We start from the raw sequence: 14,740 nt of genomic DNA, 5'->3' as shown, positions 1-14,740 counted from the left end.
AGATTCCACCTCACCCCACAAAGAATGGCTGCTATCAAGAAATCACACAATAACAAATGTTGGCGGGGTTGTGGGGAGAAAGGAACCCTCCTCCATTGTTGGTGGGAGTGCAGACTAGTGCAACCACTATGGAAATCAATATGGAGATACCTCAAAGAGCTTGGACTGGAGGTTCCATTTGACCCAGCCATCCCTCTGCTGGGTATCTTTCCAAGAGAACTAAAAGAATCATATCACAGAGAAGTATGTGCACCCATGTTTATAGCAGCACAGTTTGTAATAGCTAAATCTTGGAAACAACCTATTTGCCCATCTGTTGGAAACTGGATAAAGAAGTTGTGGTTTTTCTATAAAATGGAATATTACTCAGCCATAAAGAGCGAGAGAATAGATTCATTCATAGGAAAATGGATACATATTGAAGATATACTCCTAAGTGAAATAAATAAGTCAAACATGTGTAAATACCAAATAGTTTCCCTGGTGTGAATATTCTGCAACAATGCATAAGATTCTAATAAGATTACTGACATTTAGAAATTTGAAGAAAGGAGCTAAAGGTGTGGGGAAGGTGTGATGCGTAGGGAAAGAACAAAAAGGGAAAAGAAAAAGATGTGAGAGAATGAAAAGATGAAAATAAAGTGTTTGTAGATGGGGAGGGGAGGAGGGAGTGAAGGGAGGGCAGAGGTAAGGGGAAAAAATGAGAATCAAGACTTGCCATGTAGAGGTACATGATCCCAACAATGAATGTAACTGTACTGTATCCCTAAAATGTACCAATAAACTCAATAAAATTTAAAAAAAATATGTAGTTTTAGTTAAGATGTTAAATTAAGCAAGAACCAGTCAAGATAGTTCATTTTTTTAAAAAAAGTTCATTTTAGGAGTGGGGATTGGTTGGAAGAATTAATTTTCTTGAAGCAACATCAGACACATCTCTTCTGGTTTGCATACATTAATTATTTTGCTACCCCTATTCTAAGCAAGCTCTTGCCATTCTTATTTGGGAAACTCTCTCTCTCCTATTGGATTTCCTGGCTTTCCTCCTACCCAAACTGTTCTTTCTGTCTCCTTTACTGGCTCTTCTTTACCCACCTCTAAAATTTGGATTGTCTCAGAACTCTTTCCTGGGTCCTTTTTTTTTTTTTTTTTTCTATTTAGATCTCATCTAGTCCATAGCTACAAATACAATCTTTAAACTGATAATGAAGTCTCAGTATTTACCTCCAGCTCTGCCATCTCCCCTGAATTCCAAACCTGTCTATGTCACTGTCTGCTTGAGCTCCAGCATTTCCCTATCTACTGATGGTCCCACATATCCCTCACTCTGTTCTAGCCTCAGTTTCCTCATTTTTAGTTAAGGACATAGTCGTCTACTTAGAGGCTCAGAACCAAAACTTGACTGTCCCTACTGCCAACTTCAATTCCTCATGTCCAATTCATTGGCAAGTCCTGTTGGCTGTGTTTCCACTGTAGTAATTACCAGCATCCTTTCTCACACAGACTACTGCAGCTATCCCCTAGCCAAGTTTCTGCTTCTACTCTTCTTCCCCAATAATCCAATTGACTTTTGCTCCCTAATAATCCATTCTCAAGTAGTAGCTAGAGTAGTCTTTCCTATGAAACCACAAAACTTTCCTCCTCCGTATCTTGTACTTCACCTCCCTTAATATCCCAGAAATCCTACAAGATTTGAACCCTAATGGGCATTCATTAGCCCCATCTCCTTCTTGGTGCCCCCTTCCCTTGTGTTCTGTGCTTCAGCCACACTGTGCTTGCTGTTACTTTCACTGTGCCAAATTTGTCCTCACTTTGGGGACTCTGCGTTTACTGTTTCCTTTCCTTGAAATGCTTCTCATTCAGACCTTTGCACATTCTCATCCTTTAATCTAAGTTTAAATGACACCTGATCAGAGAGTGCTTTATTTAAAGAACCTCCCTTTGTACCATCACATGCTTTATTCCTTCCTCTACATTTATCTGATATAACCTGATATTAAAGAGTCCCTTCACTAGAATGTGGACCCTATAAAGTCAAGATACCATGCTTTCTTGTTTATCACTGTGTGTCAGCACCTGTAGTAGCATCTCATACATGGAGAATATTAGATAATTGTTAAATGAATAACTGAGTAATTCATCGTACACCCAGATTATTGAGTGGACCTCTAACTCCTTCCATTCTCCTTTCCTGTGTAGTACTTTCTGCATGCTGTTGCCAGGTTAATCTTCCAAAACACTGTGTTATCACAACACTTGTTTAAAATCCTTCAGTGGTTCACAAGACATACATGTCATCACATGTTGCTTAAAAAAATTCCTTCATAGTTTCATCCTGGTCCACCTTCCAAATTTATTTTCTAATCTTCAAGAGAAATCTCTTGACTCCATTCAGGGTTTCTCCCCTTGTATTGGTCATATTTCTCCGTGCTGAGGAGAGATTTAATTTGCTTATCAGGCCATGGTCGGCTGGCTCTAAGGCAGAGACATCATGTGCCAGAAGGGTGTGGGGGAGCAACACTGTTTAGTTCACAGTGGCTGGGAAGCAAAGTAGGAAAAGACTGCCAGAGAGGAACAAGCCCAGGGACCATATATAAGACCCAAGGCCATATCTTCATGACCCACCCCGAAACACCCAGGAGTGTTCTGTATGTATTTGCTTGACATTTTGTAGTCTAATGAAATTAATCTGTCAGGATCAACAGTTACACCTATTAAACAGCCATGGCATTCCTACCTCAACACCTTTGTGTCTAATCTTAAATTTGGAATGTTTCCCCTTTGTCTATATATCCAAATTCTCAATGATTTAAGGTACTTCTCTTTTGAAACCACCTCCAATCTGAGCCCACAGTACTTACAGCCCGTGTTTTTATAGCATATGAAGTTATCTTTTATATGTCCCTATTATGCCTGTGTTTCTAATTCACCCATGTATGTATGCGTGTCTTCCAGCCAGATTTTTTAGTTCTTCATGAGTGGAATCATCTCTTATTCATCTTCAACCCTTCTTTCCCTCATTGTGGGACAAATGAATGAATGATAACATTAGTTTCCTAATCACTTGGAGGCCTGACATAACTTATTATTTTAGTTAAAAATTGAACATCCTTTTCTTGAATCCACTAAAATATATCTAGCATTTTTGTTGCACGTATCTAGTGTGTGAAGTTGGTGACTCCATATGCTTTACAGTATTTGTAAGGAAAGAAATGAACTAAGCACCAAGTAAGATGACAACAAAATTTAAAGGTTTGATTTTACTGCAAATTAGAAAAGGGTAACATTGCTGTGCATATATTAAGTGGTAGATAAATAAATGGTGTGTACTTTTAGAGAAATTGTAGTCTCACTGGATACGTAAGGTCCACACTGAAAAATTTTCACCAAGTGCTTGCAAATTGATTGTGTGAATACAAATGGATGTAGCACCCATTAGTCCAAACAATGGAATAGAGGCCAGATGTGGTGGTGCACACCTGTAATCTTAGCACTCTAGCACTCAGGAGGCTGAGGCAGGAGGATCGCTGTGAGTTCGAGACCAGCCTGGGCTACATACTGAGTTCCAGGTCAGTCTCTCAACTACATAGTGAAATCCTGTCTCAAAAAACCAAAAAGAAAAAAAAAAAAGTTGTAGGGATAGTGAGAAGGATAGGGAAAGGGGAATAAGGGAAAAGGAAAAAAATATGAGAAAATGTAAAAATGAAATTAAAGTGTTTGAAGGTGGGGAGGAGAGAAGGGGGTGAAGGGAGGGCGGGGACAAGGGGAAAAAATGAGAACCAAGACCTGGCATGTAAAGGTACAAGATCCCAGTAATGAATTCAACTGTACTGTCTACCTAGAATGTACCAATAAATTCAATTTAAATTTTTTTATAAAAGAAACAAACTGGAATAGAAATGTCAAGGTACTTGGAAATCCCATGGTCACAATAATAATTTGAAAGGAAATTAAAGAGTTTTTGTCTGTGAGCACTCGTGTGACCAGTCACTCTTTCTAGACACTGATTCTGTACCAGCTGCTGTGGTCCCCTGTATGGAGAACCTATTATGCATTGAATCTGGAAGCTGCAGGCAGGTAGTTTGACTAAAGAGTTGCTCTTTGCCTCCCAGGCCTGGGGCATGATATAGGCCTGCTACTCATGGTTTAATGTGTCATGTGCAAGCAAGTCATGGGTCCAGACTGACCAGTCAGAACAGAGCTGAGCAGGATGCCGTGTACAGTGGCCACAGTAGGCGGTGAGTTAGTGCAGGACCTTGGTTGCAACACCTTGTCTGAGTTGGTGCCACATCCTTTTCATTTCTCCCTGCTAGGTACATGGCCTGCTGGGGCTAAGGCACTAGAAGAGCACCTGCAATGCCAGCCATGCCAATGAGTTAGGGGTCCCATTCCAGGATGGGTCTTGTACTGCTCTATTCCCTGTTTCTGTTCTTCAGCCTCATTCCCAATCCTGCTTAGCTTCTTGGAAGTGACACCTCAAAGTATCTTCAATTTTCAGTTTTAGTATGAGACTTGTCTGGTACCTTGTCACTCATGGTTCCATGGAGACATTCTCTCTCTCTCTCTCTCTCTCTCTCTCTCTCCTGCCCTTGCACCTAGAATCTCAGGCTAGGTGCCCATTTGTTCCAGAGGGAGAAAGGTTCAAACACACCTGTCTGATCAAAAGTAGAGAAGCATTGTGGGGCATAATTTGTCCCTACTGTATTTGCCTGAATTAGGTAGATCACAGTGACCCAAAGGACTTACATAAACTTTCAGTAATCTAAAATCCTGGGGTTCTTTCCCTAACAGGTGTAGGGGTATGTGGGGTGGGTGGGGGTGTTTTTATTCATCCTGCTAAAAGTAGATTTTCTATTACCACTTAGATGGTAATCAATGTGAAATGGAGCACTTAACTTCTCACACGGCACAAATGACTAAACAAAAGCCCTGAGCTCTCTCTATGGAACACAGGTTCAACAAGAGCTATGGTAATGTAATAGTGTTTGGTTAATGTTAGCTCAACATTAAATTTACATTATACTCTTGTGAAGAAGCTCCATCATTATCTGTTAATAACCAAGGCAGTACCTGTGCTTGTGCATATATAGACTTTGTGATTTTGTGCACGAACTAACACTACAGCTTTCTGATGAAGGGTCATGTGAGCTTGGAGCTTTAGTGTGCCAAAGGACTCTTTGTATGAATAAAATTTTGGTCAGCGAAGGTCAGTTTCTCTACTCAAGCGAGAACAATGTTGTTTCCCTCCTAATCAGATACACACAGTGTTTGAAAAATCCAGGAGCCCCACATAAATGATATGCAGCCATAGCTAGGGCAGCTCCTCATGCAAGAAATGAATAATCCTTAATAAAGGCTCAACAACCCTGGCTTCTTTCTCTACTGTAATCGGCTGTTTTAATGGTATGCTCTTCAGTGCTTAGCAGGGAAAATGCTATAAAAAGTTAAATTATCATGCCTATCTTGCTTCAAGGAAAGCTGAATTGGTCCAATCAGTCCTCCCCCCATGTTGTATTTGATTCTACCATAAAGAGCACTAAAGTCAGCCTCAGTTTTGTTGAAAAGCCAGCATTTCCTTTCTCTTTCAAGGGGATCCATGCTTCTGAGTGGCACTGGACTTGAAACAGCGGGAGTCACCATCTTTATTGTTGAACCATGGAGTTTGTTTTAAGCGCATTCTAAATCTAGTCTTATGCCTTTTCTTATGCCTCTTGCTTTTTCTTTTTAAGTCTGTGACAAAGGTGACCCAATTTGCTTCTGTGATATTATGAGCACAGCTTTTTTCTGCTTATATCACAGAGGCATATAACAAAATACAAAGGATAAAATTGTGTCTGTGTGTAGTAGGGACATATATTTCATGGGTAAATTCAGTGACATAATAAAAAAAGTGATGTCTTTTCACAGTGGTGGCTAACAAGCAAAGACTGCTTTTCAGGATTTTTTGTAGTGCTAAGATACTGTTCAAAAATAATTGAACTAATGAAACTGCCATATTGACAGAATGGCCCACATTAAGATTTAACTGGAAGAGGCATGATTCAGTGAATGGGACATCGGCAGCAATGGTGTTAGGGTTTACAGAGTTAATAAAAAGTTCTAAGGAGAATATTAAAGAGCTCCTATGGGAGTATATCATTTTTTGTTACATTTTCAATCATTAAGTGGGATATAGGACTGAAGGAATTTTGGTTTTAATATCTGCTTAGAAGAGAGATAGGGAGCTTTTTCTTTATGTCAGACTCTAATATTTTAAATTTTGTAATACTTCCAAAGAAATAAGTTAATTGAGCAGTATGGTAACATGCATGTACCTAGGGCATTTGAGACATATGCAGGTTGTAAAATAGCATAACAAGAATGTTTTATACTTTGTCAAACAGTAGTAATTGGTTTTATTTTAACTTTTTATTACTGCACGTTAATTAAATAGAATAATGGGTGTTCATTTCGGTATTGTGCATATAGACACTGATCATTTCTGCCCTCACAAGACCGCTTTTGCCCTTCAGAGCCCTGATTTCCCTTCCTTTTCTGTCACTTTTTTATGGTTTTCAGTAAACATACTGTGCTTAAGTGATTAAAAATGTGTAAAAAGTAGAAATGTAGAATAACAGTGGAGAAGAGAACAAGTTGTAAATAGAATGGTTGCAGCATCACTGAAGACTTTACTTAGCTCTGAGTTGGTTGAACAAATAGGCTAACAAATCTGGAATGAATAGCAACTGTTTACTCTGACAGGTTTTATTTGTCTTGGGTGCAGCCAAGACCACATGCTGTGTTTTGTCTTGTTGCAAATACTGAAGCAGATTTCCATTGTGAATTTAAAGGCTTAACACCTCAGTCTCAACTCAGAGAGGTAAAAGCAATGTTTTCTTTTCCTAGTCAGCCAGACATCAGTAAATCTTCAGTTTCTCTGCCAAAAGGATGTACCTGTAGTTCACCTTGTTATAGTTTTAGGTCACTGCCGTAGATGGCCTGATCTTTCTCATTTCTAAAGGCTGCATATCTGCCTTTAATGAAGCTAATTTTTTTTCTTCTGTGTACAGTACAAATTCTTTGACCAGCATCCTAGGATGGGGTGCCATTGGTGGTATGGAGCCTTTCTGAGTCCACTGATGCAGAAATTTCTACATACCAGAAATACAGTTAACATTCTCTCCACTGTAACCACCTTAATTTTTATAAAGCTCTTTAGACAAAGCTGTGTTTCCAATCACGTTCACATCTTGGAGCTTTTTGACTCTGCTAATTTTACAGAAAATGTAGATACCAGGTGTTGACACTTAACTGAGACTAGCCCAGAATGGTGGGAAACTGCTTAGGTCACTGTCCACCTTGGAGTAATTCTGGATAGCAGATTCTTGCAAAGTTCTTATCACATTCCTTTTTCATGCATTATCAGGATCATTTGGTTAGCAGGAATATCTGAGTATAAATGGAAGAATATAAGCTTGAAAATGAAGGAAAGATCATTGTTTTCATGATCAGTATCTGATCTTTTTGTCCTCTGGTCTCTACTGTAGTTTGATATGGGTGGGTGGTTTTCTCTAAAGTCATATCATTTCGTTTGAAATGGATCTAAAGCTAATCTTACACTGAGGAGCTTGGTTGCCAGCAAAGATTAACAATTAATACTCTGTGGAGCAGAGCAGGGGGAGATTTGGCATGGTGGCAGTGAAGAGGTTAGAACCAGCTGCATCACCTCAGCCCCAAATCTCGTGGACACTCTTAAGGAGCACTAACCTTTAGTTATAAGTCTTAAAGAGTGACTTCTCTATACACTGAGTAATTGAATAAGGTTAGAGGTAAAACTGCAGAGGGTGGGAAAGGCTCACTCCAATATTTTTAACATTCAAACAAACATTTAAGCTCTGACAATATGCCAGGTTAATTATGGATACTTAGAGATACGGGAATGAACAGATACTTGATATTATAGAACTTACCTTGTAGGAGAGGTGACATGAATAATGTTAGATAGTAAAGGGCAGAGAAAACTATAACAGAGTTTAAACATGGAGAATTGTAGGCTGGCCAGCATGGTAATGCAGTCACTAAGACCTCTTCAAAAGAAGTGACATGAGATCCAGGCCAAATGAGGAAAAGCTAGCTCTGTGCTTTTCAGACAAAGGGAAAGGAATTGAAGATTCTGATGAAGATATATCTTGGGTATTCAAAGAATAGAAAGAGAATTTTTTGCAGTTGAAATTTGCCAAGTTAAGGGATAGGAAAGTGCTAAATGAAAGAGAGAGAGAGAGATCAAAGTTAAGCAATCATGATTTCAGGAATGAGTTCTTTTTAGGAATATTGATAAATGATAAAGCCAACAGTGCACAGGTGTTTTTAAAATGAAGTTATAATATTTGTAGTTTTAAAGACAAAGCTGAAGGCTCAGAAGAATAGCTAGGAATAATAGGGTGTCTTGTGTCAAGCAAAGTAGCGGGATAAGGGAGCTTTGAAGCGTAGTGTTTGACATGCTGCTATTAAGCTGTTCTTACTGGAATCTCTCCAGTAAAAACACTAGTACATTTGTGTATGGTTTTTGAAAATTATGGCAGTCTCCTTTTAAAATACTTTTAAGGAATTGAGCAGAGGTTTTTATTTCTGACAAGTTAATTCAGCCCAATTTGCCACTATAGTTCCTATAACTATAGCTTTGTGTCTCTTCATCTCTAACAGTAGAAGAGCATAGATCACATAAGAGATAACCTGTACATTCAGTGGGGGACTTGTGCCATTTACCTGTCATTTATTGTGAGGATGATGGCTAGAAGTTTCGAATATTTGCCAATAAGAGAAGCTGTCCCTATTACAAAGCCATTTCAGGGCGCCTCCGCCTTTGCCATCATCACGATGCTGCCAAAACCTCCAGGAAAAATTTAGTTTTGTATTAATGAACCCATGTAGTTTCCTTATAGAAACCATTGATTAGGCACACAGCTAATCTATAAATATGGATTTTTTTCTATTCAAAATCTGTTTTGTTTGGGATACCGTGAATGTTTGAGATATTATGCAGACTGGCCAAACATGTGGACCTCTCTGACACTCTTGAACTACCAAAAACAATTCTGAAGTCTTCTGATTCCATTATAAGCTTGCACCTTACTGTTTGTATTATAAAGAGCAAAGTCTAAGGTGGTAAGTTTACTAGTTTATTTTTCTTTTGGCAGAATTAAGATGCTCTGGTTTCAAGGAAATAGCATGCAACTTGTCAAATCTTCCTTTGGGCTCTTCTTGAGAAATCTGTCTGCTTCTAAGACAACTCTGCCTGTGCTGACCTTATTCACAAAGGTACAGGGTGAAAAAAATCAAATTACTACTTAAAAATGTAAAGCACTGAAATGATTGGATAGAGAAAGTTGTACATAGACAAAAGGGGCATGAGTCTGAAAGGAAAGGTAATGGAGCACACTTTCTTTAGACTTGCTCCTCAGTTCCTACATCGACACAGCAGAAGTAACTGTCACCTTCCCAGGCACCTCCTTGTCTCACAGTTTTCTGAACATAAATTTGTATATGTAATGGTCATCTGACCCTTACATTGAAAAAAATTATACATTGTAATATCATGTTTCAAAGCATATCATTTGGAAATGTCAGTTCTTGATATTTGTCGTAATTTGTGGTATATTATAGAACATAACCATTATAAACTCTGAATTGGCAACCACTGAACCATTCTATAAAAGCATCATTGCTCTTATGAAACACAATTCTCACGAACCTCTGGTCATAGTATATTTGTCAACTAATCAAATGCATAACGTTATTTTATGTGTGCTGTGGTTTAAAGGTGCCTTATTTAATGTATTGTGTGTGTGTGTGTGTGTGTGTGTGTGTGTGTGTGTGTGTGTGGTACCGGGGATTGAACTCGGGTCCTTGGGCTTGCGAGGCAGGCCACCGAACCACTGAGCTAAATCCCTGGCCCCTAATGTATATTATTGACTCATTAACATTGTACTCACAGCCAATGGCACTCTTAACCCCTGGGTAGATAAAGCTTACCGGGTATATTTCCTCCACAAGGTGTCACACCCTTCTTAGGCTCTGGTACATGAGACAGCATTTCAGCACTATACTTGGTGGCTGTTTCTTAAAAGCACCAACAAAAAAGTCCAAAAGTGAAAAACGTAGTACTATTCAGCCCATGAAGGAGGTACTGATTCATGTTTACAGTGTAAGAGCTGAAACAAGGCAAAGCATAACCTTGTTGGACCTTAGTTTAGAATGAGTGCTTCATTGGACTCATTTTTATCACTTTGTGCATGTGTTTCCTGAATGACCACAAAAGTGCTTTAAATATTGATTTGAGGGTTACAAATAAGTTTTAACAAGTAGGCAAATTTACAGATACAAAATTCATGTATAATGATTCATTGTCCTTGTTTTCTCATCCATGATACTACTTTTAAACCCTAAGGCTAGTTTTAAGGAAGCTTTTAAGAGCTCTTTTTGCCCTGCAATTTATAATACAAATATTAGTGATTTCTTTTTACTAGTTTGCATCACTATGTGTAATTTATGATAAAAAAGAAATAAACCGCAATAATTAACTGTGGTGTCTCTATTTTTAACAGTTCTTTCAGATTGCAGCCATTTTAGCAGTTTGAAAAACTTTGACAGTTGTCTAATAACAAAGTTCAAGTGATTTTTTAAATGAGTTTCTTGTTTATATATTTAAACTACTCTTCATATCTATGAATGTATGATGCACTGTTGAAAATTATAGAACCCAAAATATTTTATCACCTATGAATATATCATAGGAAATGCATATGAGAATTAACCATAAAAATGAAATAACTTCATAAAGCTAGTTGTGCTCACTTGGCCTGCTTTCTGTGCTATTTTTCAGTTTTTCAGGCCAGCTGAGATAGAAACATTTATAAAAATAAAACAAACAAAACCCCAACCTTCCATTCGATTTAGTATACGTAGTGAACACATAAGGCACAAAGGATACATCCCTCTCACCCTCAAGAACTCACATTCCAGTGAAAGATGGAATATCAGGTCTGTATCAATTATAACTAGTAGAAGGTACTTTCTAGAGAGACTTAAACAAAAAGGGTTTCACAGGGTTTTCTTATTTCCAGAATAGCTTGTTTCGGGAACCAGTAACATCATCTTCTGAATTAAGTCTATCCTCACACTGACTCTTCTCATGGCTGAAAAGTCCCAGATCTCACACCTCAGACATGTACAGAAATCCCAGCAAAGTCTCATAGCTATCCACTGGTGCTGATTAGCTCATCCCTGAGCAAACTGTAGACACGAGGGATAGGATGTTCTGATCGCTTCAGCCTAGGTCAGGTGTTTGTTGCTCAGAGAGAATTAGCCACATGCTTAGGATAGTTCCTATGGATCAAAGTAAAGCTTGCTTCAAGAAAGGGTAATGGGTGATGGACAGCTAACCCCACAAATGCCCGTTGCTTTTCAGGCACAGAGTAAATAACAAGACCCATGAGAAATGCTAGAAAGGGCCGGGGATTTAGCTCAGCGGTTCGGTGGCCGGCCTTGCAAGTGCAAGGACCCGAGTTCAGTCCCCAGTACCAAAAAAAAAGAAATGCTAGAAAGGGATATCTGAGTGATCCACACTACAGGATCTTACTGTTTTGGTTCTTTAGTTACTTTTCAAAGTGTGATGAACCTTTCCTCATAGAAATATATGCATATATTTTGCATGTATAATTTGTACAGGCTTTCATGGGCACTAGTTAAAAAATCAAAACACCTTGATCTTTTTTTAATATAAAAGGAAACAGTCGGTACATTTGCTTCTGCTCTTCAGCATGTTCTCGTCTTGCTTTTACTTTGAAGAGCCTCTACTTTTTGATACTTTCTTAGAAAATGTCAGCACAGTTGTCTTAAAGTATCACAAATAATCTTAAAATTGTCTTAAAGTATCACAAATAAACATAATCTATTTATTGCTAATGCTACCAGTAATAACAACTTGATGAGCCTAATTCACTGTCACAGGAAATGAGGGCCAAAAAGATTCAGAAAGATGTCATTTATTATTTCAAAACATGCAGTGAGTTAGGCTGGAGGAAGGCTTCTCTTTTATATACTAGTTCATCTCTTCCTGACATATTAAAAACCAAAATTTTGTATAGGAATCAGTAATGTCATTTTGAGCTCATAAGAGCTAGTCCCTTTTCTTAGACTTAAACGCTGAGAATCCTTTAAAATCTTCCATCAGTCCGCGCTATTCTCAACAGACCTCTCTACAAGGTGGTTTAAGAGTGGGAACAGCAATGGACGGTAAAGTCTCCTTGTTCTTTAAGTAGAAAATTAGTCCAGGGTACCTTTTGCTGACACTTGTAATAAAAAAAAAAAAAATTACACATTGGTACAGCTGTCATCTGAAGTGATTGAAGGACTTTACTTTGTTTTTCTTTTTAAAGATGGGTCCACTCCCTATCTAACACTGTCCTGATGAGTTTATTCCGGTGGACTGGCTAGGGAAAATAGGGCGGTAAAGGTCCATGCTTCCCAGTGGCTGCAACAGACTGGTAGTGTCAGTCAGGCCAGCTGGAAGAGACCATAAAGGTGCTCCTAACTCAGAAAGGAGGAAGCCATAGATACGGAGATCATTTATAACATATCTGAATTTATTGTACTTAGATAAATATGGATAGAAATGAAAACAAAATAACCAAAAACTGTAGATTCCATCTGCCTTGAAATTCTAACTCATTACAAGATTCTATGATAATGTTTTGCATTGGGAATAAGAATTGTGATTTTTGTTGTTGTTGTTGTTTTGTTTTGGGTTTTTTTTTTTTTTTTTTTTTCATTTTGGTACCAGGGATCGAACTCAGGCTCTTATGCTTGCAAGGCAGGCAGCAGACCCACTGAGCTAAATCCCCAGCCCAAGAATTGTGATTAACGTAATAGAAAATTGTCCTTTAAGTCAATTTTTGTTAGGCCATACACCATGCTTTGGATTTAACAGCCATATTTTTTTTCCTTCTTTAGGATCCATGCCCACTTTGTGATGAAGCTAAAGAACTACTCAAACCTTACAAAAACAGGGTAATATATGACAGTGTGACTTTTATGTATGTGGAATGGATATAACGTGATATGAAGTATGTGCCTGGATCCTTTCTTTAAGAAAAGAGATTAAATGATTTTTCACTTAAATTTTCTTTCTATTCTTCAGAGAGAGTTTAGTGCTGATTTCCATAAAACTCATTACCTTAAGTGTTTTTCTCTAACAGTACTGATTTTCCTACTCTGATCTTCATATGAGTCAGAGTTAACTAGCAGGTGCAGATGCATGCTTTCTTTAAACTTCTGTCCCCATTCCTTTTATCTTATTGTGTAACTCCCATGGAATGTTTTCATGTCGCAAATCGTCACACCTTTGCCATTCTTCCTGCCAAACACTCTGGTCCTGATTCTCAGGCAGCTTCCCAGCTGGGACCTGTCTATTTACAGGTAACTGTGAAGAGCCCTGATGCCGAATGTAGCAGGTGTAACAGAAAAGGAGCAAATGCCTCATGTAATGAAACAAGTTAGGTTTTGGAAGTCAGGGGCATTAGAACATTGTGGACCCAAAATAAACAGAAACTTCTGAGCTGTACAAACAGTCAGAGGATCAATTAATCAGTGCAGTTGTTGCATCACTCCATGGTCTCTAAAATACCAAGCTTTAGCCTGTCTGTGTTTCAGTTTATCTTACAGGAGGTGGATATCACCCTTCCCGAAAACTCTGCTTGGTATGAAAGGTATAAATTTGACATTCCTGTCTTTCATTTGAATGGCCAGTTTCTTATGATGCATCGAGTAAACCTCTCAAAACTTGAAAAACAGCTCCGGAAACTTGAGCAGCGAGGTGCTAGATGCTGACTTATGCCCTCGTGATTTTCCACCGTCTCTGTCCGTAAGGCACCTTCCTGAGGAAGTGACTGTGGCCTCATACCCTTTCAGTCAGTTTCACAGAGCCCTAAGAAGATTCTCAACCCAGGGACGCCTTGTAAATGTTGCCGTTCCTCTACTGACTGATGGAAGTGCCACGTGGGAACTGTTTATTTATAAGCCTTTTTTAAAACAAAGATTCTCTTGGCAGGGAGGAGGATAATGGCAGGAGGGAGACCTCATTTGTTTTATTTGTTTTCCCTTGTGTGTCGCATGGAAGCACCTCTGTGAACTGGACGGTGCTGTTCCTAGGAAGAAGGCTCTCTGCATCCCTGCTCATGCCCTGGAGGGCTTAGCTTTTTAATGAAAGAATAAATGCTCTTCCACTCTGTAGATAAAGTGAAATGTGAATCGTTAATAACTGCACAGTCAATAAAGGGACGTTTTAACGAATACATCTGCATGGTGCCTGTTTCAGTGGGATTTAATAATACCTGTTTAAAATTAGAGCTCATTTTTGTTGGGGTGAAGAGAATAATTATCCTCGCCAAAGGAACTTCATTTCAGAAAGACAAAAGAACTTAAACCCCCCAAATGTATATAAGAATCTCAACATGTTTTGCACAGCCAGAGAATTCATTTGTCATATTAAGTATTGCCTTTGATAATTATTAAGTTATCATCAATTAAGTTAGTTCAGCTTATTTATAAGACAATGGTTTTATCAAGTTTTAGTAGCTTGGGGAAAATTCACTTCTAATCATAACTGAACAGATAGGTCATCTAAAATTACAGTATTCTTTACCATAATATATAAAGTATTGAAAATGCAGTTTTGTACCTTTATTTATATTGAGTTGGTTAT

The 14,740-nt window shown here is 38.4% G+C and overlaps 1 protein-coding gene across 3 annotated transcripts in view; it reads left to right on the top strand.

Annotated features, from left to right (window-relative positions):
• The window catches only part of CUNH5orf63 (chromosome unknown C5orf63 homolog), a 26,774-nt gene extending 12,312 nt beyond the window's left edge, over window positions 1-14,462 (top strand). For 2 of the 3 annotated variants that reach the window (XM_010627219.1, XM_010627218.1), the window contains exons 2-5: window positions 9,177-9,297; window positions 12,991-13,047; window positions 13,690-13,745; window positions 13,831-14,462. In XM_010627219.1, the coding sequence (XP_010625521.1) occupies window positions 9,184-9,297; window positions 12,991-13,047; window positions 13,690-13,745; window positions 13,831-14,098 (495 nt within the window). In that variant the 5' untranslated portion in view covers window positions 9,177-9,183 and the 3' untranslated portion in view covers window positions 14,099-14,462. Of the gene's footprint in view, window positions 1-9,176; window positions 9,298-12,990; window positions 13,048-13,689 lie in introns of all 3 variants that reach the window. The other variant, XM_010627220.2, reaches the window with a different exon arrangement.
• Window positions 14,463-14,740: the final 278 nt, after the last annotated feature.

This window comes from Fukomys damarensis, unplaced genomic scaffold, assembly GCF_012274545.1.
Source record: "Fukomys damarensis isolate Sample0158 unplaced genomic scaffold, DMR_v1.0_HiC HiC_scaffold_3, whole genome shotgun sequence".
NCBI lineage: Eukaryota > Metazoa > Chordata > Mammalia > Rodentia > Bathyergidae > Fukomys > Fukomys damarensis.
Note: the sequence above shows the minus strand (reverse complement) of the source record. Positions and strands in the feature narration are given on the sequence as shown.